The sequence below is a fragment of the Engystomops pustulosus genome, chromosome 3 (assembly GCF_040894005.1).
Source record: "Engystomops pustulosus chromosome 3, aEngPut4.maternal, whole genome shotgun sequence".
Taxonomy (NCBI): domain Eukaryota; kingdom Metazoa; phylum Chordata; class Amphibia; order Anura; family Leptodactylidae; genus Engystomops; species Engystomops pustulosus.
This window is the reverse complement of record NC_092413.1, coordinates 130,671,378-130,696,244: the sequence shown is the minus strand read 5'-3', so window position 1 is coordinate 130,696,244 and position 24,867 is coordinate 130,671,378. Positions and strand designations below refer to the sequence as shown.

Genomic DNA, 24,867 nt, shown 5'->3' with positions numbered 1-24,867 from the left:
CTACAGACCCTATCTTGTATGTAACCCAGGGACAGGCAGTCCCCAGGCTACGTACAAGATTGGTTCTGTAGGTTTGTTCTTAAGTTGAATTCGTGTGTAAGTCAGAACTGTAAATTTTATCATTGTAAGTCCAACTAAAATTTTTTTGGTCTCTGTGACAATTGGATTTTAAAAATGTTGGGTTTATATAAGAACCAGGATTAAAGCTTCATTGCAAACCCCTTTGCTAACTGTTACAGATGATCATTGGAGCCTAAGGCTAAAGTACATTAAATTACTAACATCCGTTTGTAACTTGGGGTCGTCTGTAAGTCAAGTGTTCTTAAGTAGGGGACTGCCTGTATGTCTTATATTCTATGCTCTTCAAAGTTGCCACCTTTTGTTTTGATTACTGCTTTGCACACGCTTGGCATTCTCTTGATCATATTCATGAGGCAGTCTCCTGAAATGGTCTTCCAACAGTGTTATAGGAGTTCCCAGAGATGCTTACCACTTGTTAGCCCTTTTGCCTTCACTCTGCGGTCCAGCTCACCCCAAACCATCTCGATTGGGTTCAGGTCTGGTGACTGTGGAGACCAGGTCATCTTTCATAGCACTCTCCTTCTTGGTCATATAGCCTTTACGCAGCCTGGTGGTGTGTTTGGGGTCATTGTCAAGTCGAAAAATAAATGATGGTCCAACTAAACGCAAACCGGATTGAAAATCATTCTGCTGAAAGATGCTGTGGTAACCATGCTGGTTGAGTATACCTCAATTTTGAATAAATCCCCAACTATGTCACCAGTAAAGCACCCCCAAACCATCACACCTCCTCGTCCATGCCTCACTGTGGGAACCAGGCATGTAGAGTCCATTTGTTCACTTTTTCTGTGTTGCACAAAGACACGGTGGTTGGAACCAAAGATCTCAAGTTTGGACTCATCAGACCAAAGCACAGATTTCAACTGGTCTAATGTCTATTACTTGTGTTCTTTGGCACAAACAAGTCTCTTCTGCTTGTTGCCTGTCCTTAGCAGTGCTTTCCCATGAAGTAAAATACTCACAAAGGCCTTTCCACACATTGAGGAGTTCAATGGTACCCTCCTACCCTGCAGACGTCGACCCCAGAATCTGAGGGACAAATTAATAAAGGCAGATATCGGCTAAAACCTAAAACTGCTCAGACAGCAATTCCTGAGGTCCCCTTGCAGAGGCACATTCCCATGCCTCAATGGTGTACAATGCACGAATGTCCAGGGCTTCTTCCATCCTCATACAGGGAAGGGATTCCCAATTAAGGACTATTTTACATGCCATACCAACTTTGTAGTCTACATTATAAAATGCCCATTTGGACTCTTGTATGTGGGAGAAACCACTCAGAGCATCAAGGAGCGGATAAGACAACACAAGTCCACCATAAGAAATAACAACTTGCTATTACCTTTACCAGCACACTTTCACTTAATGCATCATAACCTGACTTTTGTCTTTTTTTTTCTACAGAGACAATAGAACACCTTTCAAAGTGATGGGTAAGATTCCACACATAGTCCTAGTAGCATTGTAAAGACGATCATGTCCAGTTTTATAATTTTACATACATCTTGCATGCACTACTGAGGTTCCCTCTGGGAACCACATTATTCTCTATACCTAAAAGTGTTTAAACAGTGTATAAGCTGGCCCATAGCGTCATCTAGTCTATGTACGCCTGCACTCTATCTACCTCAGTAGCTTACTACCTTTCCAGGGCGCGTGCTCACAAACATGACGTGCGCCTAATTTGTTGCACTATCCCCCCTCCTTTGCCATTGAGCGTCCGCATAAAATGAGAGCTGCGCCTTTTTCACTCCTCCCCGCCTCCATGGGGAGTGACTTGCAGCTTAAATAGCTGACCCACAGCAGGAGACGCTAGCGCAGCCCTATATCAGACATCTAGCCTTGGTAAGCACTCATCTGTACTTTTTTCTTTTCAGAAACTGCTGTATGCCGCTTCCATGTATGTACCTGCACTACCCTGGACCTATACCTGTTGTACATATACTACTGCTAGGCTATTGGTGTATTTTGTTATACTTGCTGCATCTGATCTACATTTCACAGGACCACTATACTTATGTAGTTACTATATCATCGCTAGTTATCTTGTATATTTTATTTATCATAGCCTCATTCTCTTTCTGTATATACAGTGCCTACAAGTAATATTCAACCCCCTGCACATTTAGCAGGTTTGATAAGAAGCAAATAAGTTAGAGCCTTCAAACAAGAGCAGGATTTATTAACAGATGCATAAATCTTACAAACCAAAAAGTTATGTTGCTCAGTTAAATTTTAATAAATTTTAAACATAAAAGTGTGGGTCAATTATTATTCAACCCCTAGGTTTAATATTTTGTGGAATAACCCTTGTTTGAAATTACAGCTAATAATCGTCTTTTATAAGACCTGATCAGGCCGGCACAGGTCTCTGGAGTTATCTTGGCCCACTCCTCCATGCAGATATTCTCCAAGTTATCTAGGTTCTTTGGGTGTCTCATGTAGACTTTAATCTTGAGCTCCTTCCACAAGTTTTCAATTGGGTTAAGGTCAGGAGACTGACTAGGCCACTGCAACACCTTGATTTTTTTCCCTCTTGAACCAGGCCTTGGTTTTCTTGGCTGTGTGCTCTGGGTCGTTGTCTTGTTGGAAGATGAAATGACAACGCATCTTAAGATCCTTGATGGAGGAGCGGAGGTTCTTGGCCAAAATCTCCAAGTAGGCCGTGCTATCCACCTTCCCATGGATACCGACCAGATGGCCAGGCCCTTGGCTGAGAAGCGGCCCCACAGCATGATGCTGCCACCACCATGCTTAACTGCAGGGATGGTATTCTTGGGGTCGTATGCTGTGCCATCCAGTCTCCAAACGTCACGTGTGTGGGATTCACTGGGATTGGATCCCTGAATCAACAGCACCAACGCAACTAGGTTGTGCAGACTGAACACATTATCCACTGTCTGATACTGAGACAGCACATGCTAATTTTTATCAAGTATTAGTGTCTGATATGGATGATAAATCTGGTAATCGTTCACACTGTTTATGCTACATTTACCTCCTATATAAGTTAGCTTAACCACAAAAAAGTAGCCAAATTTCTTGGGGCATTGCCTTGTTTTGCAAACTACGACCCTTGACTCAACAAAGCACCAAAATTGTCAAAAACAGTAAATGTAACAGTCTTGTAAAGCAAGTAATATAATAGTATTTACCAGTACTGTATAGCAGGTACTCTGGAAGGCTGTAGCACAGCAGAATTTAGCAGTTAATGTGCCTCAATGTTTTATGGATTCAGTTACTATTTAGGTATATTAATACACTGCTAGAAAAGACAGGTATGTGTGCCCTTCCTACTACCAATCTACACTTACCAGCAGAGGTCCTTCTGAGAGAAACAAGGCTGTGATTTACTGTGTAATAATGCTTTAAAGCCGCATTCATTGCACATTCCGATACACGCTAAATAGGCTCTTTGATAGATGCTGCCTAGGGAGTGACTTCTACAGAGGAACAAGTTGTGAGTTTGTAGAATTCCATGTGCAGAAAATGCTTTAGCCTAGAAGAGAGCCTTGTGATAACTATACATACCGTACAGAACACTCAGGTCCCTGTTTCAGAACACCGTGGAACAGTAGTTGTACAATTGCAAATCCATTTAGAAGTCTTCTATGCAATACTATCATATTTTATACTTACGATGCTTCTATGAAAAATATTTCTTAGCCAAAATCAAGAATGCAATAAAGTACTGTATAATGGAAAAATAGGTGTCTCTTGTATTTTTGATACACACCTGTTTTTTTTTTTTTGCTTCTACTTAATACTGAGCAGAAAATTCTATGTATATGTTATAATGTCCCATCCTGTGGTGCTAGGCTGTTCTCTGTAAGTAGCTCCCATATAAATCAATGTACCCTTTGTTTATAGCACATTCATTTCTATGGGAGTTAGGGCAAGCTTGGAAAAAAAAAAGAATACAGTATATCAGCACAAAAAAATGAATTCCAATTGTGAAACATAGTGGTGAAGGGGGAAGTAATTTGGAGAAGAGTTGGGTCATCCGTTTGTTTGCATGCCATAAGAACGCTTTGTATTGGGCATCCGTTAAACAGCTAATGAGGTAGATGATCCCAAATACAACAACAAATCTCCAACAGAATGGCTGAAAAATAAAAGAATCAAAGTGCAATAGCCTAGTCAAAGTCCACGCCTAACCCTAATTGAAATGCTGTGGCGGGACCTTGAAAAGGACCTTCACCAACTATTTCCACCCCATTGATAGGCATTGTTCCAGTGATTCTAACGTAGTTGCAATTGTTCTAATTTCATATAAATATTTTCAGCTCTCTACTGTCCGATGGGTGGAGTCATGTTGCAGGATTCTGGTCAGGACCACCCATTTGACAGTAAACTACTTAGCATAGTTTTAGGGTAGTTTAAGTACCATATTTGATTAGTTACTCTACAGCAAAAGCGTCAAACACAAGTTCGCGGGCCAAATCAGTGTCCATGCACCTATGCTCTGCTTGTCGGGGACACAGCATAGTGGCAGGGCAACTCCGTTACTCACGGTGTTGTGTTTTGACACCCCTTCTCTACAGTGAGTAGTCCTGGGGAAAAGCAGACTGGAACTGCTCACCTGAGCTGATCCAACAAAAATGACAATGATTTCTTAGAAATGGTGGAGGCTAGAGAGAAATTTGACATGGATTATTCTGTTGGTCAGTACTAAGCTAACTAACTTATTTTCAATTATTTCCAGTACATAGCACAGAATATTAAATTGTGCCATAGGGAAAGCAATATGTTGTGCAGAAAACATTTTGCTTTTGAAAGGAAAATGAATATTGAATTCCAGTTCCAACAGGTTATCCTGTATAACTTGCCAATTGGTAGGGATACAGCAGTGGATCCCACACAGAGAATGGCGTTTGTTGTACCCCAAATGAATTGAGTGTGCTGCCACTCCATGGCACCGATGGAAGTAGCCACCAGTTCCATGGATATGAATAAAGCACCAAGATGCAAGTGCAATAATTTGCTCTACAAATTTGGGCATACACCGGACCCATATTCTGGTGATCCATTGATGTACCACCAGGGCCGCTTCTGCCATGAGGCGGGGTTAGGTCCCCGCCTCAGGTGGCAAATTGCGGACCCTTTAAGAGGTGGCATTTTACCACCGGTAGTACGACTCGCCAAGTGCTGGAAAGTCCGTAATACCCGAAAAATCAATTACACTGGCGCCGCACCTGCAAGACACATGCCACATTGTTACACACGCCGGCCTGTATTACTATACACATTCAGCTGCTGGCTGAAGAGGAGCTGCAGGGGAGAACCTGGCTGGAGGTAAGTATTTTTTTATTTTTAAAAGGCGTCAGCTATATATAATAGTACTGTATGTATTTACTGGGGGGGCAGGCTGTATATACTGGGAGGAGAGGCTAACAGTGTGGGCGCCCAGGACATCTCCCCAGCAGAGGTCACCAGAAAGGACTCAAGTCCTCCTGTTCTTCCAGGTCAGTCAAGTCATTCCAAGTTCAGTGCTAAAGTAGAAGTGAGAAGGTGTGGACAGAGCTGAATTATCATTGGAGGTCCTGTTCAGGGAACCATGGAATCTACAATAATCATCAAAATTTCTGGGTGAGGGCTGGCTAGCCGCTGATATTATCGGACAAGTGCTGCACTAGTGCCTTGCTGTTATCTTGTTCTAATTATCCGGAACCCTCATGGAATCAAGACAAAATTCTTTATCAACTAAGGGACAAGTGTGGCAGATGTGGTATGGGTCCTTCCAAAGCGTCGCCTGCCTCCAATAAGCTAGAGGGATTTGCCTGCAGCTCTGCTGTGTCCCCAGAACCCAGAAAACGAGGCATCACATCCCTGACTACCAATATTGATGAAGTAAGAGTTGATGTTGGGTTTCTCTAAAAAGACCTCGAGAATCTCAGTAAGAGGGTATACCATGAATTCCTCTTCCAGTTCCCAATACCCTTAGAGAGCTTTCACTCAAGGTAGATCTTTTTGTGCCTAAAAGCAGACGACTAGAAAACAGGTTTCTGTGTAATAACCTGCACATAGTGGGTCTCCCTGGGTGGGCAGAGGGCCAGTGTCCAGTGGAGTTCATAGAGTGTCAGATTATAGTTTTTGCAGGTTGCCTTGTACTCCTCAGCTTATGCCTTTAACTCTGCACTGGTCGACTCTGCAATACTCCCCAGTCTTAAAATTGCCACTGTTCTGCGGACTCAAAAACAGCAGTCTTCGAGGAGCTTCATTGCAGAGGTTTCTGCGCAGTTGTATGCAATGATTTAATCACCATGCATAATGTTAAGCATTGGATAGAGTGGTGTGAAGCATGAACTGTATAGTGACGAAAAAGGATTTTGAATAAGGAAGGCTATCATTCCATTTTGCAATGCCACGCAATACCCTGTGGACAGCTCTTGATTGGAGCCAATTTCATCAGAACAATGACCTAAAGCACACCTCCAAATTATACATGAACTATTTTAGCTGTTGTGGGAGCAGCTTGACCCTATGGTATGCAAAAAGTGCCCATCAAGCCAATCCAGGGGCTTCTGGAAGCATGGGGTGAAATTTCTCCAGATTACCTCAGCAAATGAACAGCTAGAGGCCAAGGGTCTACAATGCTGGAACTACAGCAAGGGAGCGTTCTCTGATGAAAAAAGTTTGAAGGAGAAAATTATTTCTTCAAATGAGAAAAAGGAATCTCTATTTTCTATTCGTTTTGCAACTCATTTGGAAAATAAAGCGTTAGTGGATATGTGTTTCAAAACCTTTGTCCTTATAAAACCTATTGTCGTATAAAAAAATACGAATGCAAAATGCATCTTTGGAATGTGTTTATTTAACATAGTTTACAAACTGATCAATAGTCAAAAGTAGTTTTTTTCTACATACATGCACCTTTACGAATTCAACAAGGAAGGCACTGATAAGCATGTACGTAGGAAGCGCTGGTTTATACTGCCACCTACTGGTGCTCTGTATAGCTCTTAGCATTACATGTGCCAGATGGAAAGTAGGCACGTCTTGCTAAAGAATTACATGTTTTTAGTATAAATAAGCACAGAATTTTATGTTCACACCATAAATTACTTTACTGTATGAATAATAGTTATGGTGGGATAATTAGGGATTGGTCAATATTATACATTTGTGACTAGTGAACTTTATTGGTTATTTAGATCAAGACAATTTTCTCCAGCCAATGCAGCCTGCTCATAGGTCATCTCCACGTTCACCCAGTAAGTATCTAGTTGCTGTAAAAGACTGACATTGGAAGTATTAATTTCTCTTATCTATTGTTGCTAATATTTGCATAAATTATTCCCCAAAACATGTATATATTATTAAGTCCCTTTTTCCATCATATGATCCATCCAGTGAGTAATGTGACTTCCTCTACATATAAAGTATCTAGCTCATAGTCCAATGCACACAAAAAGTTTTTTCCTAAAGCCACTTTTAACTGAAAGTATGTGTGTGCATGGAATTCCCTTTATTTCAGAAATCCATCCAAGGTCCTTTTACCCAGAAGGATTTTCTGTCTAAGCACCATCAACACCAGTTTGTGTTTAAAACATATTCCCATGTGCAACAGGGATGTGTCGCTGTAAAATGTGTTCAGCGTCTGCAGATCGCAGACGTATTTTAAAAGACAAAACCTCAGGAATTGAAGCTCGCAGAAGCACAATATTACCAAATAATAAATTAGGATTTCATACTTAAGGCACTTAATTTCTACATTAAATACTATATGAGCAAATGCTGTGCTGCAAAGTCATATGTACGTAGTCACAATTCAAACTGACTTAAACTGAGGTGAGGCATCATGTGGCAACAAAGTGAGGTATGAGGCGTCATGCTGAGCACTAGCAGCTTCCCTTATGTACAGTGGTAGTGCTCAGGACAAGCATGTATACATCAAAGTCTTATCCATTCTTTTTGTGGATCAATACAGGCTTTATAGGGTGTTGTCTGAGACAATTGAAGAGGATAATGGTGTATTTGACGGATTCAGCAGCCCTTAGCTTCTCTGGGCTTTCTTGGTTCCTACTGCCCAGTCTTGAACTGAACCACTGGCAAATATTGCAAAGAAGATGGCTCCAAATATATTAATGGCAGCTGCAATGTAGAAGACGACTTGCCATTGTGCCACTGTGTTCTGCAAGAAGAGAACAAGGAGAATAAAATAGTTATATTGTAATACTTTCCCATATTCTAACATTGATTCTATAAAAAACACTTACATCATGAGTTAACGCTTTGCCAATAACTGGCCCAACCATTCCAGGGATTGTACCAAAAGTGTTTGTGATTCCAAGTAGAAGACCAGCAAAACTGTAAATCAAGAAAGGGAAGTTTAAGATGTAAACATTACGGAAACAGCATAGCAAATAAGCCACACTGTTTCTCCTATTTCTCCTCTATGGTAGTTATAGAAATAGTATAGAACAGTTCCATATCACTACTAAATCTATTGCAGGTGGCCACAGACAGACAAGCCCCATCCACATGCAAACCTGCAGAACACCAGAGGCCCGGTCTTACTACTGTAGATCCACACTGGTGGTTTTGGAAAAAAGTTTAGAAGGAAGGGTTCTATATAAACTCCCCAATCCTCTGTGTGCACAAGCTCATATGACTCAATTCAGCTCAATCTACAGGCAGAACGTTATCCAACAAAGTGAACAAAACAGATAGATAAAATGATTTGTAGAAAACATCTGTTAAACTTGTCATTAACTGAACTTTAAAAACTGCTCATTCTGGGTTTAAGGACTTGTACACACAGGCTTGTCTGTTCAAAAAATGGATCAGTTTTGTTACAGTTTATGTCTACACGTGTTTTTTTTTTTTTTTTTTCGTTTTTAGGACAGGCTCTAAATTGTTTTGAACAGACAATGGATCAATTGAAAAACACAGACATGTGAAAAACATTAAAAATCTATTTACCGTAAACTTGATAATTAACCATGCAATGAGATGTTAGAAAACATAGGTATAATTAAAGTTGTTTGTTTTATTGCTGGTAAAAAATTTTTTATTCATACTGGTTACAGTACTTACGATGGTGCAATATCTAGATGATTGATGTTGTATCCAGACATGCTGAACCCTCCTATGGTGGTTGATAGTGTAAGAAATACTACAGCAAGAGTATAGTTGCAACCTGTGTATCCGGCTGCCAACAGAAACACGGCAGGACCAACCATTCCTACAGACGATGGAAGGAAAGACACAGCTTGTTAGAACCAGGCTTCACACAACAAGTCTGGGATGGCAGAAATACTATTTCCAGAAATTGATACTGCAAATCTTCGTGACGTAAAGGCTTGTTTATCACTACAGTGGACCACAACACTTTCCTCAAAGCTTACAAAGACCAATTATACATGGCCATGTGCTTCCGTGACTGGATCCCAGGCACAGCACACAGCCTGGTGGAGAAGGGAGGGGAAATGAGCACTCCTCACCACTCCCCTCTCCATTGAAGGTGAGCGGGCATACCGTAAAACCAGGTAAATATAGGACATTTCCTATATTTTGTGGCGCAACAAGACGCTGTGTGCTCATAGAACCATAACCAAATGCCATAGATTCTTCTGGTATTTGATACGGCCGCAAATTGTGTACCTGTATCAGAGGCCCCCATATGGTCGTGTGCATGAGGCCTTACTAACCATACAATCATAGATAGAGTTCTATGTTTCGTACTTTAGCCTGCAGTATGTGTCATATTGTAATCTAAGCAACTTCATGAAGTCATAACACTAGATTATAATCTGTTCTGCCAGCTTTACGGAGTTTGTTCTGACAAGATTTACCAGACCAAAACTGATGAACTAAATTTGAATATTGGGAGGAATTTATGGTATAATGATATACCGATCCGCTTTGGCAATACAAAAAAAAAATTACAACAATCTGTGTTTGTATAAATTTGTTAAAGGTATTTTGTAGGTTTTTGTAAATTCGTGTATATCAGGGGTAAATATATTTTAAAAAAATAGGTATATGTGGGTGGGTGTGCCTAAGTATGAGAGTTTTATCATTTTTATAGCTCATGCCACGTATACTAATTTTTTTAAAATCCTGGACAATCCCTTTAAGCCAGGCCCCAGACAGGCCACAAACAATGTATTTTTTGTGTCACAGGGCCACAGTTAGTTAGTGTTCCCTCTGGACTGAATGGACTTTATTTGGCAAATAGTTTTATTTTAATCTTCTTTTACAATTTTGGTAGATTACAATAATGAGATTATATTGTTTATTTTGCATTTACCCCTTAAGGACGCAGCCTGTTTGCAGGTTAAGGCTCGCAACTTTTTTTGGAAATTTGACCAGTGTCTCTTCCTGTGGTAATAACTTTTCAACGCTTTAAGATATCTCTGTGATTTTGAGATTGTTTTCTCGTGAGACATTGTAGTTTATGTTAGTAGTGTCATTTCGGTGATCCGTTCCTTTTTTGGGGGGTAAAAATTCAAAAATTTAGGAAAAATTTGAAAAAAATAACTATTTTCAAAGTTTCAAATGTTATAATTTTTAGACAAAAAGTGATACCACAATTTTTTTTTGATAGAAACCTTTTGCCATTGGTCTTCTTTTTATATCCATAATTTGTTTTACGTTTCCATTATTTTTATGGATGTGAGAAGGTTTGAAGTTTTAGTAGCAACTTCTCAGATTTTCTTGAAATTTGAAAAATGCGAACTTTTTGGTGATCAATTCAGTTTGGAAGTGCCCTATAAAGACTTATGTACTATATACCCCCACAAGTAACACCATTTTATGAAACTAACATCTCAACCTATTCAAATCAGCATTTAAGAAGTCTGTTAACCCTTTAATTATTTTTCCGGAAGCATATGAAAATGGAGTGGAAATTTTGAAATTTCAATTTTTGATTTCAATCTTTCCAATTTAGCACTAAAATGGATACATTCAGAAGGAATTTGAGGTAAATATATATTCCTAATTTCTTGCCCTGCTTCTTCCGAGTACGGCAATACCAGACATGTGGATGTCAGCTGCTGTTTCCCCGCACAGCGATGTCCAGAACAGAGTTAGCGATACTGGGAATTTGGAAGGCCAATTTGGCTGCAAATATTTTGTGGTGCCACAGTGTAATTGAAGAGCCCCTGAAGTAAAGTACAATAGAAAACCCCCCAAAATGTCACCATTTCGGAAACTAGACCCCTCAAAGAATTTATCGGTGGTTGTGGTGAGCATTTTAACCCCCGACACGCTGGTCAAAATTGAATGCAAAGTAAATGGTGCAGAGTAAAAATTGCGTTTTTATCTCAAAAATGTCATTTTAGTGCCTCATATACTGTGCCCAACCCATGCCACTTTAGACAAACACCCCAAAAATCATTCTGTGGGTTGTCCCGAGTACGGCAATACCACACATGTGCCAATAATTTACAGACTGGGCACACGGCAGGGGTCAGGAAGAAAGAAGCACAATTTAGGTTTTCAAGCTTCGTTTTCACTAGATTGGTAATGGGGGGTACCCCCGAGGTACCAGTACAATAGAAACCCCCAAGTAGTGAACCCATTTTGGAAAGGGCACCCCTCAAAGAATGTATGTAGGCTTGTATGAGCATTTTAACCCCTAAGGTGCTGGCTCAAATGTAATACAAAGTGAGTAGTGCAGAGAAACAATTGTATTGCAATTTATCAAATATGCCATTGAAGTGACAAAAGTATTTTGCCCAACTCATGCCACTGGGGAAAAACACATCAAAGATCATTCTGCGGGTTACCCCGGTTAGGGCAATACCCCATAGGAGGCAATAATCTGTAGAATGGAGACACGGCAGGGCTCAAAAGGGAATAACTTGTTGGATCACAGACATTGTACTTTTTTTTTTTCTTTTTGGCATCATGAAAGATTTGTAGATGCCAATAGGGGCCAGTACAGTAGAAACCCCTAAGAACTGACCCTATTTTGGAAACTACACCCCTCCATGAATTAATCTAGGGGTATAGTTAGCATTTTAACCCCACAGGTGGACCCCTGAAAAAGTGCATAATGGATAATGCATAATAAAAAATATCCATTATGTCATTTTTTGCCCAGCTGCTGCCATGGGAGACAAACACCCTAAAAATCATGATGCATGTTTTCCCGGGTAAAGCATACGGGGCAGTAATCTACAGGCTGGGCACATGGCAGGGCTTAGAAGGGAAGGTGCGGCATGCGGCATGATGTATAAGCTGTGCGTCAAGGTAACAACAGGGTACTCTAAAAATCCAGGGATGTATGATAAATTCGGAAGCAATCTTTCATACATAACCCTGGTTTTTCTGGGCATGTCTCACAGTGATGAATGGTGTCCTTCCGAATGCCATTTTTGGAGCACACCCTGCACCTCTTTTGTGACCTTCCCTTGCTGGCTGTTTGGGGAACTACTCCTGGAAAGTGCTGCCCTGGTACAATACGTGATGTGGCCTCACTTCCAGATGTGCTAGCACTCCCCCCTTCCTGGTCTCCAAAAAGAAAGTACTTTATTACCTCCTCTTGAAATTCCAGGAAAGTTCCCCTCTGGCCGGCATATCGATGCAGCACATAAGCATTATACAATGCCATCTGCATGATGTGCACGGCCAGCTTCTTGTACCACACCCTCGACTTCCGCATGGCATTGTACGGCTGAAGCACCTGGTCAGACAAGTCCACCCCTCCCATGTATTTATTATAATCTAAAATACAGTCTGGCTTGGGGGTTTCTGTACTGGCACCTCGTACTGGGACAGGGGTGGTGGTGTGCTCATGTATTGTGGTTAATACAAGGACCTCTCACTTGTCCTTGTACTTAACACACAATACAGAGTCGCTGCATAGTGCCCTGCTTTCGTGCCTTTTAAGTTTTTGCCCAAGCAGCGACTTAGGGAGACCTTTCTGATTTCTGCGAACAGTGCCGCATGCCGCAGTATTTCTGGAAGTGAGGCACTTGAACAGGGTGGTGCTGGTGTAGAAATTGTCCAGGTAGAGGTGGTAGCCCTGGTCCAGCAGTGGGTGCACTAAATCCCACACTATCTTCCCTGTAACACCCAGGAAGGGGGGGCATTCTGGGGGCACTATAGTGGAGTCCTTCCCTTCATATACCCTGAACTTGTATGTGTACCCTGATGAACTTTCGCACAGCTTATACATCTTCACACCATACCTTGCCCTCTTATTGGGCAGGTACTGGCGGAAGTGAAGTCTCCCTTTGAATTGTACCAGGGACTCGTCTATGCTCACATGTTTGGCGGGGGTATATGCCTGGGCAAACTTGGCACTAAAATGATCTAATATGGGCCTGACCTTAAATAACCGATCATAACTGGGGTCACCTCTGGGTGGGCACTGTGTGTTGTCAGTGTAGTGCAAAAACTTATGGATGGCTTCAAAGCGCATCCTGCTCATTGCCATGCGGAACATGGGGGTGTGGTACAGTATGTCTGTGCTCCAGTAGTCCCTGATTGAAGGCTTCTTTACTATCCCCATAAGGAGTATTATGCCCCAATACTTGTGCATCTCTGCTGCAGTGACAGGGGTCCACCTGTAGGGTTGTGCATAAAAGGATGTGGGGTTTTGGGCAATATGTTGTGCAGCGTAGAGATTTGTCTGAAATATAATAATATTCAGCAGCTCCTCATCAAAAAGAAACTTAAAAAAGTCCACAGCTCTGAGCCCTGTCGTGTCAAAGTTAATTCCAGGATGGCCCAAAAAGTCAGGGACCTGAGGGGTATAATTATCTGGGGCTACCCATGTGGGTCAGTGGAAGCCCCAGGCGCTTCTCCTGCAGAAGTCCCAGGCACTTCTCCTGCAGAAGTCCCAGGCACTTCTCCTGCAGAAGTCCCAGGCACTTCTCCTGCAGAAGTCCCAGGCACTTCTCCTGCAGAAGTCCCAGGCACTTCTCCTGCAGAAGTCCCAGGCACTTCTCCTGCAGAAGTCCCAGGCACTTCTCCTGCAGAAGTCCCAGGCACTTCTCCTGCAGAAGTCCCAGGCACTTCTCCTGCAGAAGTCCCAGGCACTTCTCCTGCAGAAGTCCCTGGAACCCTACGGCGCCTTCTTGGGGGTCCTTCCAGGTCACTGGAAGATGAGCAGGAGGATGATGATAAGTAAAAGGGACCATCATCCCCACTAGCTGACTCGGTGTCAGAGGCAAGCATGTTATATGCCTCCAACACGGTGTACGTCTTCTGAGACATTGCACACAAAAAAAATATAGAACTAGAAAAATTAGATAATGTGCACCAAACTACACGGATAAACCATCTAGCAGGCACACAAAAAAAAAAATATAATGCACACCAAACTACACGGACAAGCCGCACAGATGGCACACACAAAAAATAATGTGCACTAAACTACACGGACAAGCCGCACAGATAGCACACAAAAAAAAAAAAAAGATAATGCGCACCAAACTACACGGACAAGCCGCACAGATGGCACACACAAAAAATAATGCGCACTAAGCTACACGGACAAGCCGCACAGATAGCACACAAAAAAAAAGATAATGCACACCAAACCACACGGACCAGCCGCACAGATGGCACACAAAAAATAATGCGCACTAAACTACACGGACAAGCCGCACAGATAGCTCACAAAAAAAATAATGCGCACTAAACTACACGGACAAGCCGCACAGATAGCACACACAAAAAAAAAGGTAATGCACACCAAACTACACGGACAAGCCGCACAGATGGCACACACAAAAAATAATGCGCACTAAACTACACGGACAAGCCGCACAGATAGCACACAAAAAAAATAATGCGCACTAAACTACACGGACAAGCCGCACAGATAACACACAAAAAAAAAGATAATGCACACCAAACCACACGGACCAGCCGCACAGATGGCACACACAAAAAGTAGCTACGGGTACACCTACGGCGCTAAAAAAACCTATGTGCACCGCGCAAAAAGGCGCTACAAATGAACCTAGCTTGCCCTAAGACAAACTAACTACCGCTAAGACTGCTAAAAGATTCTGTGCAGCGCTATTCACATGGCGCACTGAAAAGTGCGTCCAGTGAAGAACAACGCTAACACAGCGCACTGAAAAGTGCGTTTGGGTTCAGAAGGGACAGACAGGGAAAAACGGAAGACACGTGGGATCACACAAGGCGATCACACAGGGAACACACAGGACACAGGAAAAAACAGATAGGGATGGGAATTTGTAGGGAACAATAGGGATCAGATAAGGATCAGAACACTATTTATAGTGTAAAAGTGTATTTTGGTGCACACAGTAACGCTCTCTCCTCTCTCCAGCGATACCAAACCAAAATGGTGCCGCTGGAGGAAGAGGAAAGGGCTAAAACCACGTTTTTTAGCCTAAAATCGCCGTAATTGGCCAGTCAGGTTTGACTGGCCAATCACGGCGATCGGCGGGCGGGACCGATTTGATTGGTCGGGTGACAGAGACAGGAACTCCTCCTGCCTCTGTCACCCAAATCTCATCCCGATGTCACCACGTCTCGCGACGTGGTGACAATTCTAAAATAGTATGCGCTCGCGCAGTAGCTGTACTGCGCTGAGCGCTAATCGTCGGAAGCCGCGCAGTACAGCTACGGCGCGGAGCGCTAAGGGGTTAAAGGAAACCTACCATTTGTTTTAATTCATTGTAAACCAAATATACCTCGAGAATGATGTAGCTACACTAATGCAGAAATATATGTTGTTTAATCCCTAAACTGAGTGGTTTTGCGAAAAAAACAATTATAAAAATTATGATAATTAGGCTTTGTCACTCCTGTGGCTGCCCCAGCGCTCTCCTCACCCTAATTATGCACTGCTCCTTGTCCTGCCCATAATAAGTGGAGAATACATCATAACTATGTTGTCCATGGCAGGCAGAAGTAATCTATCGCTGCACCATCCCCTAAACAGCTGTGTGCGAGTCATCCAGCTCTGGTTGATTAGTCCTGCCTGGAAGGTTCAGGAAGCTCATTGTGTAACACGTTTATGGAGGCACTCCAGGTCCTGAATTTTATAATTGTTATTTGAGCAAAACCACTAGGGTCAGGGATTAAACAAGATATGTTTACGCATCAGTGTAGCTACAGCATTCCCAAGGCATTTTTGGTTCACAATGCATAAAATGCATTTCCTTTAATATGACTGCTATATAATATTAAAATTTAATACAGACTAAGTCCTCTCGGATTTACAATGTTGACCCCTTTCTGAATAGCCCGTTTTAGGCTGAAATGTTAAAGAAATTAATTTTTTTTCACCATCCCCCTCTAAAAGCATACATTTATTTAATTTCCGTTATTGTTTTTTGTGGCAGATTGTATTTTAATGGGGCTGTTCTGATGAATTTTACATTTACATGGTTCATTGATCAGTAAAAGGAAAACAATACCTGTACTAGCAGGGGGTAAGGAGCTGGTAAGCAGAAGATTTACACCTAGAGTAGGGTGAACTTAACACTGCTATTTCAGATTCTAAATGGTCTTTTGGCATGTTATTGAGAATGTGAAGAGACAGTTGAGCCAAGTGGTTACTTACCTAATAAATACCGGTAGGTAAGTGTCACTGATATTATGCTACATGCACAAGAAACCTTTTCAAAAGAGAGAAACGTTCATCTAAATGTTTTCCCTGGAAGATTTAAACCTAGGATACCATTGTTTCACCCCTACACACACCAGTACTCAATAGTACATCCTCGTGGGAAGATACTTCCCGCACGGGGACGTACTATAGCATTCCGCTTCTGGCACCGGCTCACGAACGGAGAAGCAGCTATTACAGCTGACACCGCGCTGTAACACCCGTGATCTGAGCCGATCAAGCATGACTGCGGTGTGGATGGGTCTTCCCCCTATGGATCAGATCCCCTGTGACGCTTACCAGGGGATCCAATTCACTTCTGGACAGCCCCGAGGTCTGCCGATTGCCCCGGGGCTGCCCAATCTCCCAGAAGTCAGACCCTTCCGGGTCTGACTGTAAACTGTCTGCACATGCGTCTGAATGCTCAGATAGTTTACACTGCTCTACAATGAATAGGTATTGTAGACTAGTGTATTGTACTTGAATCAGTGATCAGAGCATCGCTGATTCAAGTTGAAGTTTGTAGAAGTTAAAAAAGTAAAAAAAAAAAAAGTAAAGTTTAAACATTAGAATAAATAAAAAATAAATACATAAAATATAAAAGCCCCTAAAATGTCACTTTCCCATAAAACACTTAAAGTATAAAAAACACAAATACACAATACCCCCCACATATTTGGTATTGCCGCGTCCGTAACAATCTGTATCTGTAGAATGGCCGTGTGCCCATACAGCAGTCACCACCACATATAGGGTATCAGTATACTCAGGAGAAATTGGGTATCAAACTTTGTGCAGCCTTTTTTCATTTAATCAATTTCAAATGTTTAATTTTCCACCCAAAATGAGTGTATTGTGAAAAAAATATTACAATTTGTAGACTGCACCTCCATTTTGTTTCTACCCCTAAAAGAAAACCTAAAGGGTTAAAGAAATTTCTTAAAAGTGCTTTCATAATTTGAGGGGTGTAGTTTCCATAATGGAGTAATGTATGAGTCTAGCTATTATTTAGGCCTCTCAGTGTCAATTAGAAGTTGAGCAGGTCCATCTAAATTCGGATTTTACAAAAAATGTGAAAAATGGCACTTAAATGCTAAGCCTCATAACATCCTAGTAAAATATGTGGAATCTTAAAAAACCATGGCAACATAAAGCAGACATTTGGTAAATGTTAGTTATGAATTTATTTGGCTTCTATGACTATCTGCTTCAAAAGTAGAGAATTTAGATTGTTGAAAATAAAGAATTTTTTAAAAATGTTTGCCAAATTTGTTTTTTCATAACTAAACAAAAGATCTCATCCAAATTTTTGAAACTAATTTGAAGTACAATGTGTATCTCCTGGATATCTCATAGCGTTCCAAAGCTATAACCACTTTTAGTGAAAAAGGGCAGATTTGAAAAATGGGACCGGGTCCTAAAGGCCAAAATAGTCCCGAAGGGGTTAAAAAGGCAGAAATGCTAACCAGACACTATACAATAACCACAACCACAATTTGAAGCGGACTTGTCACTAAGAAAATGCTTGGTTTTCTTTGCTGTGAAGAAATGGGGATGGTCCTTCCAGTGACTAGCAACCATCTCTATATACACAACGATACATCGAGGGATGTCAATCACTAAAAAGAAAGACCCCACAACTTTACCCAAATTCAAAAGAAGAAGTTTGATCGTATGAAATATAAGTTTTACATTTCTTTCCACAAACTATATATCAATCTTCCCCTGCTCTATAACATGCAAGCAGATCAGATTGAGGTTTAATGACAGGTTAACATTAAGAAGGAAGTTACCAAAAGTGTTAAATATCTTCCGGACAGCAACAGTCGAGAAATTAAACTTTTCCCTCATGAGATCTGCAACATAACCTGTAATGATCATACAAAGCCAACATCCAAAGTAAGGAAGAGCAGAAAGGAAGCCGTTCTGAAAGTAAACAGAGAAGAGAATAGTTAAACCGTCATGAAACTGGTTGAGAATAAGATGTATACATTATTTCAGGACTTTACAGAGCAGCATATATCAAGGTGACTATAGAGTTAGTATCCAATAGCTCACATGAGATGTTTTCTATGGCTAATGTTGTAGACCGCATTATAAACATTTGTGGCAAATTTGTTGTGCTATAATGTCCAGTAAAATGTTGGTGCATTGTTTTAGATAATGGAAGTAATACTAGGCATGCTTAAACCACAGGTTTATCAAAAAGCATTACAAACTTTGATGAATCTGACGCAGTGCCCAACGCGAACGTATGAAAACAGGCGTATAAACGCGTAGCATACAGCCCTATTCGTTTCAATGGGAAATATGGCAATACATTTCAATTGCTGTACTGTGCTCCGTACCGTTTGAGATGCAAAAAAAAAAAAAAATTATAGATCATGTCCTATTTTCTCATGCATTTCCATTCCGTCTGGAATGTATAAAATAAAGGTTGCATACATGCTGCATATGGCTGTGATCCCATCCAAGGATCTTGGGGTTGAGCACCCACTGTTTTTTTATACAGATACGCTGACATATGTGCACATATGTGATGTCCTACCAGCTATTGACTGCCAAGATCATTGCGGGCACATTTGCAGGAGATAACTGACTAGGATCTGTGGATGAGGGGCAGGAACGCCATGCACCAGCCTAATCTGATGCTGGTTGTGCCCTCCTTCACACCCACATGGTGCGGAGTTGACGTAAAGGAATTGCAATAGGAAATAGCTTGTAAGCCAGAAAAGGGGTGTACAAGGCCTGATAAATGTTCCCCTATATGTCCAAGTCAATATGCAATTAGGGGATAATAAAAATTACATGTTTTTATATGCATTTTAAAATTTTACGGATTAAAGCCCTATGCGCATCAAAAGTGATGCTGTAGGAGGTGATCAGCAGTGGACGGATAGGAGTGGCAAACAGGGGCTCAGCAGTGACGGGCGAACAGGGATAAGATTTTTATTGTCTATATAGATTCCCCAGGCTGATATACAGGTTTTGTAAAGCTAAATCCAATGGTACCCCCCAGGATGAGAGGAAAGGAGGACAGGAATATGCTCAAAAATGTTGCATTAAAAATTAAATCTTTATTGGTACAATATAAACAAACTATAAGGAATATAACACAAGAAGAAGTAAGTTTCCTCATACTGTCCGGGTTCGACTGCATTTCCTCTGTGATTCATCGTTTTATGTCCTCTGTATCTTTGTGGGCACCTTACCCTTGGTGCCTTCTTCTTGTGTTATATTCATTATAGTTTGTTTGTTTATATTGTACCAATAAAGATTCAATTTTTAATTCAACATTTTGAGCATAGCCCTGTCATCCTGGGGGTACCATTGGATTTATCTGTTTCTTTGAGGTGTTAGACTAGGTGTGTTCATCACATTAGGGGTGTCACTACAGTGCAACATCAATGGTACTATCTGTTGCTGTGCCTCTCCCCTGCCTGCATATTCCTAACATTTTGTTTCAATAGGTTTTGTAAGGCCCAGACAACCCCTTTAACTTGTTCTGTAACAATTTATTTGTTAAAAATATTTTGTTACAAAATAGGAATACCAACAAAAGGTTACCAAGAAAGCCTTGTGACAATATTAATATAGAGTTTTCTGTAACCCAGGTAACAATCCTGCATGGAGAGAGACCTGAGCATGGATAACCTAGACACAAGACCTTACAGAACACCTGCTGATGCATTAGAAGTCTGTTCACAGAAATAAGATTAAGCTGTGCTGTATCCTGGACTTACCTCTTGTACATTAAAACGTAAAATTTCTTTCATGTAAGTAGGTAATAAAGTCAGGAGTGTGTAAAAGGTCCAATTGTAAGAGAAATGAGCTACAACAATAGCCCACAGCGGCATGGATTTCAGAATAGCACAAATCGGGACATCTGTATCTTTAGAAAGCTAGAAGAGCAAAAAAAAAAAAAAAAATAATAGTTAGGCATTATATATTGAAAATAGTTTTATTTGTTATTGTGGTTCACACACACAAAAAAAAACATAATGCTTCTCAAGCGGTTTTTATGCATGTGAATTGTTGTAGAATTATTTTAAATACTTGCCACTAGAGGGAGCTTCAGCAGTGTACAGCATCATTGGAGATGGTGCTCTGCCCAGACTCAGGTCTGCACTGTTATAAGTCTATGTACTCTGCCACTGTATTTATCTACCTTAAATCCACACACTGCTCATTTACTCATTGTTGATTGATACAGCTTAGCCCTACAGCAAAAAATTACTTAACCTGACAACAGACCTTAAAATAAGTCTCTCACTTACCTCATGTTTAAGAGTTGACAAAATATATTCTTTCTCAGAGTCTGATATTGTGCGGTGGGATTGTGGAGTATCACTGACTAAAAAGAACCACAATATAAACCATACAACACCCAGTGCTCCTGTTCATGAAGAGAAAGGTAGAAATTAATACACGGGAGACAGATCAATGAGGATTTCTCAGCTTATTATGCATGGAAAATTTAAAAGATAAAAAAGGAAACACTAATAACGCAAATAAAGAAATATCCAGGAAGTTTATATGAAAAACGGGAAAGTTATGAGCAAAATATCCAAGAACTTTAAAAAAAAAAAAAAGTGGACAACATTTCTGGTGGTTTAAGAAAGGGAACAGCATAACATGAGTTTGGTTATATTTCATGTGTAGCATGAAGAATAGAAATAAACGCCTGCCAGTCTAGTATAGACTCAGCCTGTCTTTATGACTGTATATGTAAGACATGCAAAATTACATTCAAAAACAAACTGTACTGTACTGAGACAGGGCAATTACACACAAAGCTTGTATCACCTACCAAATATGTAGAACACATAAATCCAGTCCAAGTAATAGCAAATTAAGCCAGAAACAGGCAGAGATACAACAGTTCCAAGCTGACATCCTAGAATGTACAAAAGGTAGAAAGACAATACATAAAACAAGGAGGTCTGATAATATACTTAGACCTTAAATAAAATTACTTTATTGTATACAGTAAATCTTAAATTAATAATTGTGGTGGTTTCAAAGGACACTGGTGCAACTTGTACACTACTAAATATCCAGACCCCCCCCCGGAGTATGAAAGGTTCTTTATAGAAACCTGCTGAAACTCCCCAAGGGAAAGCCATATGCAAATGAGCCTAGAATAGTCACTTTTAAAGGCAGGAGATTGAGCTTTAGTTCATATACCTCTACCACAAGTATGTCCAGAATAAGATGCTTATTTCTTTATGCACTAACTGGAACAGATTTTAGTGCACAAATCCTTCTAAAAGTATGTAAATTATTCTGCTGACGCCACCCAAGCGCCTTGGTGTTGTGGGGCTTTGATTTGTTTCACCCCTCTGTGATCCTACCTCTCGTTCCCGGCCGGTGACGTCAGAGGGCCGGGTGTGTGCTCTCTCCAACCTCCCCAGCCGGAACAATTACAGCAGGGGTCATGCATAAATTAAAATCTTGCAGTAACGAGAGGCGCTGAGGTGACATCAGCCACCAGGTCATTTACATACCTTTTAAAAGTTATTTCCGTAGCAAATATATTTTTATGCACTAAAAACTGTTACAATTAGTTTATAAAGAAACAAGCATGTCATGCAGGACATCTACCACCAGTGAAACTGTGCGCTTTTGGTGAGTTTTTAAACAAGTTCCCTTTAACAATTTAACCAATGGTATGCATAAGCCCTAACTGTGTAAATGTCTGTCAGTGTCTGTCATGCCTCTATGTAACAGGCATCTCATGCATCTGTCATTGGTGTCATCTCTTTCTATGTGACAATGTTTTAATATAATGTCAGCTAGATGAAAGTGTATATAAACCTGTACCCTGATAATCTAACCACATTGTAAGCTCACAGAACTAGATGGATAATAATGTCTCTGCTAAGATATTCCCCACCCCCACACTCTGGGATTTTGCACTGAGCAGCAAAGGGAATGATAGGAGCTAAAACAGCAATATCACTGAGTAAAATTGTAAATCAAGGAGTTAAAGGAAACCTACCACCATGGAAATACCTATTAAGGTAGATCTGGTGGCAGGTTCCTCTAATGTATAGTAGTATAGCCCTTTTTAGGGCCAATTCTTTCTAGGCCCAGAACTTAGCATTAGCCTTGGGAATTAAAATTCATAAAAGTTCTGGGCCACAAAAGAATTGGCCCTAAAAAGGGCTATACTATTATATATTAGAGGAACCTGCCACCTTAACAGGTAGATCTGTGGTGGTAGGTTTTCTTTAAAAATGATCTTTATTATGTTAACATCACTGATATGTGAGAATTTTCTTTTGTCGGAAAACCCCTTTAAAGGGGTATTGCCATCTGGGCATTTACATTTAATTTTATTCATTTGCCATATGTAAACATTTCTTCAATTGGATGTTATTTAAAAAAAATGTCCCTGTGTGAAGATAATTTCTCATAAATGTAGCCATGTTGTCCCTTAGAAACGAGATGGCTTCCCCACATATGGCCACCTCTGCTGTTCACAGGAACATTTTTTTAATAACATCCAATTGAAGAAATGTTTACATATGGCAAATTAATTCAATTAAATGTAAATGCCCAGATGGGAATACCCCGTTAACCCCTTAAGGACGCAGGGTTTTTCGGCTCATTTCTCGCTCTCCAACTCAAAATCCATAACTTTTTCATTTTTATGTGTACAGACCTGTGTGAGGGCTTATTTTGTGCACAACAAATTTTACTTTCCCGTAATGTTATTTATTTTAACATGCCGTGTACTGCGAAGCTGAAAAAAAATTCCAAATGTGGAAAAATTGAAAAAAAACGCACGTGCGTCACGTTCTTGTGGGCTCAGTTTTTACGACTTTCACTCTTCGCTCCAAATAACATGCCTACTTTATTCTGTGGTTCGGTGCGATCGCGGTGATACCAAATTTATATAGGTTTTATTGTGTTTTAATACATTTTCAAAAATTAAACGAATGTGTACAAAAAAGAAAAAATTTTTTTTGCCATCTTCTGACGCTAATAACTTTTTCATACTTTGGCGCACGGAGATGTGTGAGGGGTCATTTTTTGCGAAATGAGGCGACGTTTTCATTGCTACCATTTTGAGATCTGTGCGACATTTTGATCATTTTTTATTTCATTTTTTATGTTATGTAAAAAGGTGTAAAAGTCGCATTTCTGACATTTGGGCGCCATTTCCTGCCTCGGAGGTCACCGCCGCCCGTAACCGTTTTTATATTTTGATAGATCGGGCATTTTGGGACGCGGCGATATCTAATATGTTTGTGATTTTTACTGTTTATTATGTTTTATATCCGTTCTAGGGAAAGGGGGGTGATTTGAATTTTTAATATTTTATTAATTTTTTAAACTTTTTTTTTCTTTTTCACTATTTTTTAGACCATCTAGGGTACATTAACCCTAGATAGTCAGATCGCTCCTACCATATACTGCAATACTTCTGTATTGCAATATATGGCATTTTTGCAGCACATTCATTACAATGAGCCACTGGCTCATTGTAACGAATCTGCAGAAGCCATGTAGCCTTGTGTCAAAAGAAGACCCGAGGCTACCATGGCAACTGATGGCGATCGCATTAAAGATGGCGGCGTCCGCGTGCCACCCGTTTTTTTAAACGCCGACGGCGGCAATCACATGGTTAATAGCCGCGATCGGTGCAAGCATAGAGTGAAAGAAGCGACATTTAGAGCAGATTTGTACGGTCACATACACATCATTTTTTTAGAAACATATGAGAGATGAGACTATTAAACTATGAACAGAAAGAATCATCAGTTTTTGTTTTGAATTTTTAGCACTATTTTTTAGATTTATTGTACAGATTGTTACAAACAGGGTGACACCAATTCTGAACCAGGGGGGAATCCTCCTTTCACGCCGTGGTCATGCTTAATCACAGGTGTAGGTGTTAGTAGCGGGTCTGAGATGTGCTAACAGAAGGAGTAACCTTAGGGTGCAGTCACGCGTGGCGCTAGCCTTGGGGAAAATCCCTCACACATGCAATCGGTAAACAATCACATTCGCTGGAAAAGCTAATGACATCGGGCCTAGGCACGGCCCCTGCGATTGGAAACGCAGTGCTTTCACTGCGCATCCGCAATGTGTGTCCACCGTAAAGAGTCAATATGGTGGTCATTAAAGGGGTTTTGCCACAAAGGAAAGGGTGCTGAGACCCCTGCAGATCGCGAAAAAGAGGGGTCCGTTGGACCATCAGATTAATGGCGCAGACGGCCGTGTATGAC

The 24,867-nt window shown here is 40.8% G+C and overlaps 1 protein-coding gene across 4 annotated transcripts in view; it reads right to left on the bottom strand.

Moving 5' to 3' along the window:
* Positions 1-6,873: 6,873 nt before the first annotated feature.
* The window catches only part of SLC17A5 (solute carrier family 17 member 5), a 36,450-nt gene continuing 18,456 nt past the window's right edge, over positions 6,874-24,867 (bottom strand). For all 4 annotated transcript variants that reach the window (XM_072142124.1, XM_072142121.1, XM_072142123.1 and 1 more), the window contains exons 5-11: positions 21,441-21,527; positions 20,908-21,026; positions 20,374-20,532; positions 18,424-18,556; positions 9,121-9,268; positions 8,301-8,391; positions 6,874-8,215 (exon numbers count right to left, since the gene is read on the bottom strand). In XM_072142124.1, the coding sequence (XP_071998225.1) occupies positions 8,078-8,215; positions 8,301-8,391; positions 9,121-9,268; positions 18,424-18,556; positions 20,374-20,532; positions 20,908-21,026; positions 21,441-21,527 (875 nt within the window). In that variant the 3' untranslated portion in view covers positions 6,874-8,077. The remainder of the gene's footprint in view (positions 8,216-8,300; positions 8,392-9,120; positions 9,269-18,423; positions 18,557-20,373; positions 20,533-20,907; positions 21,027-21,440; positions 21,528-24,867) is intronic.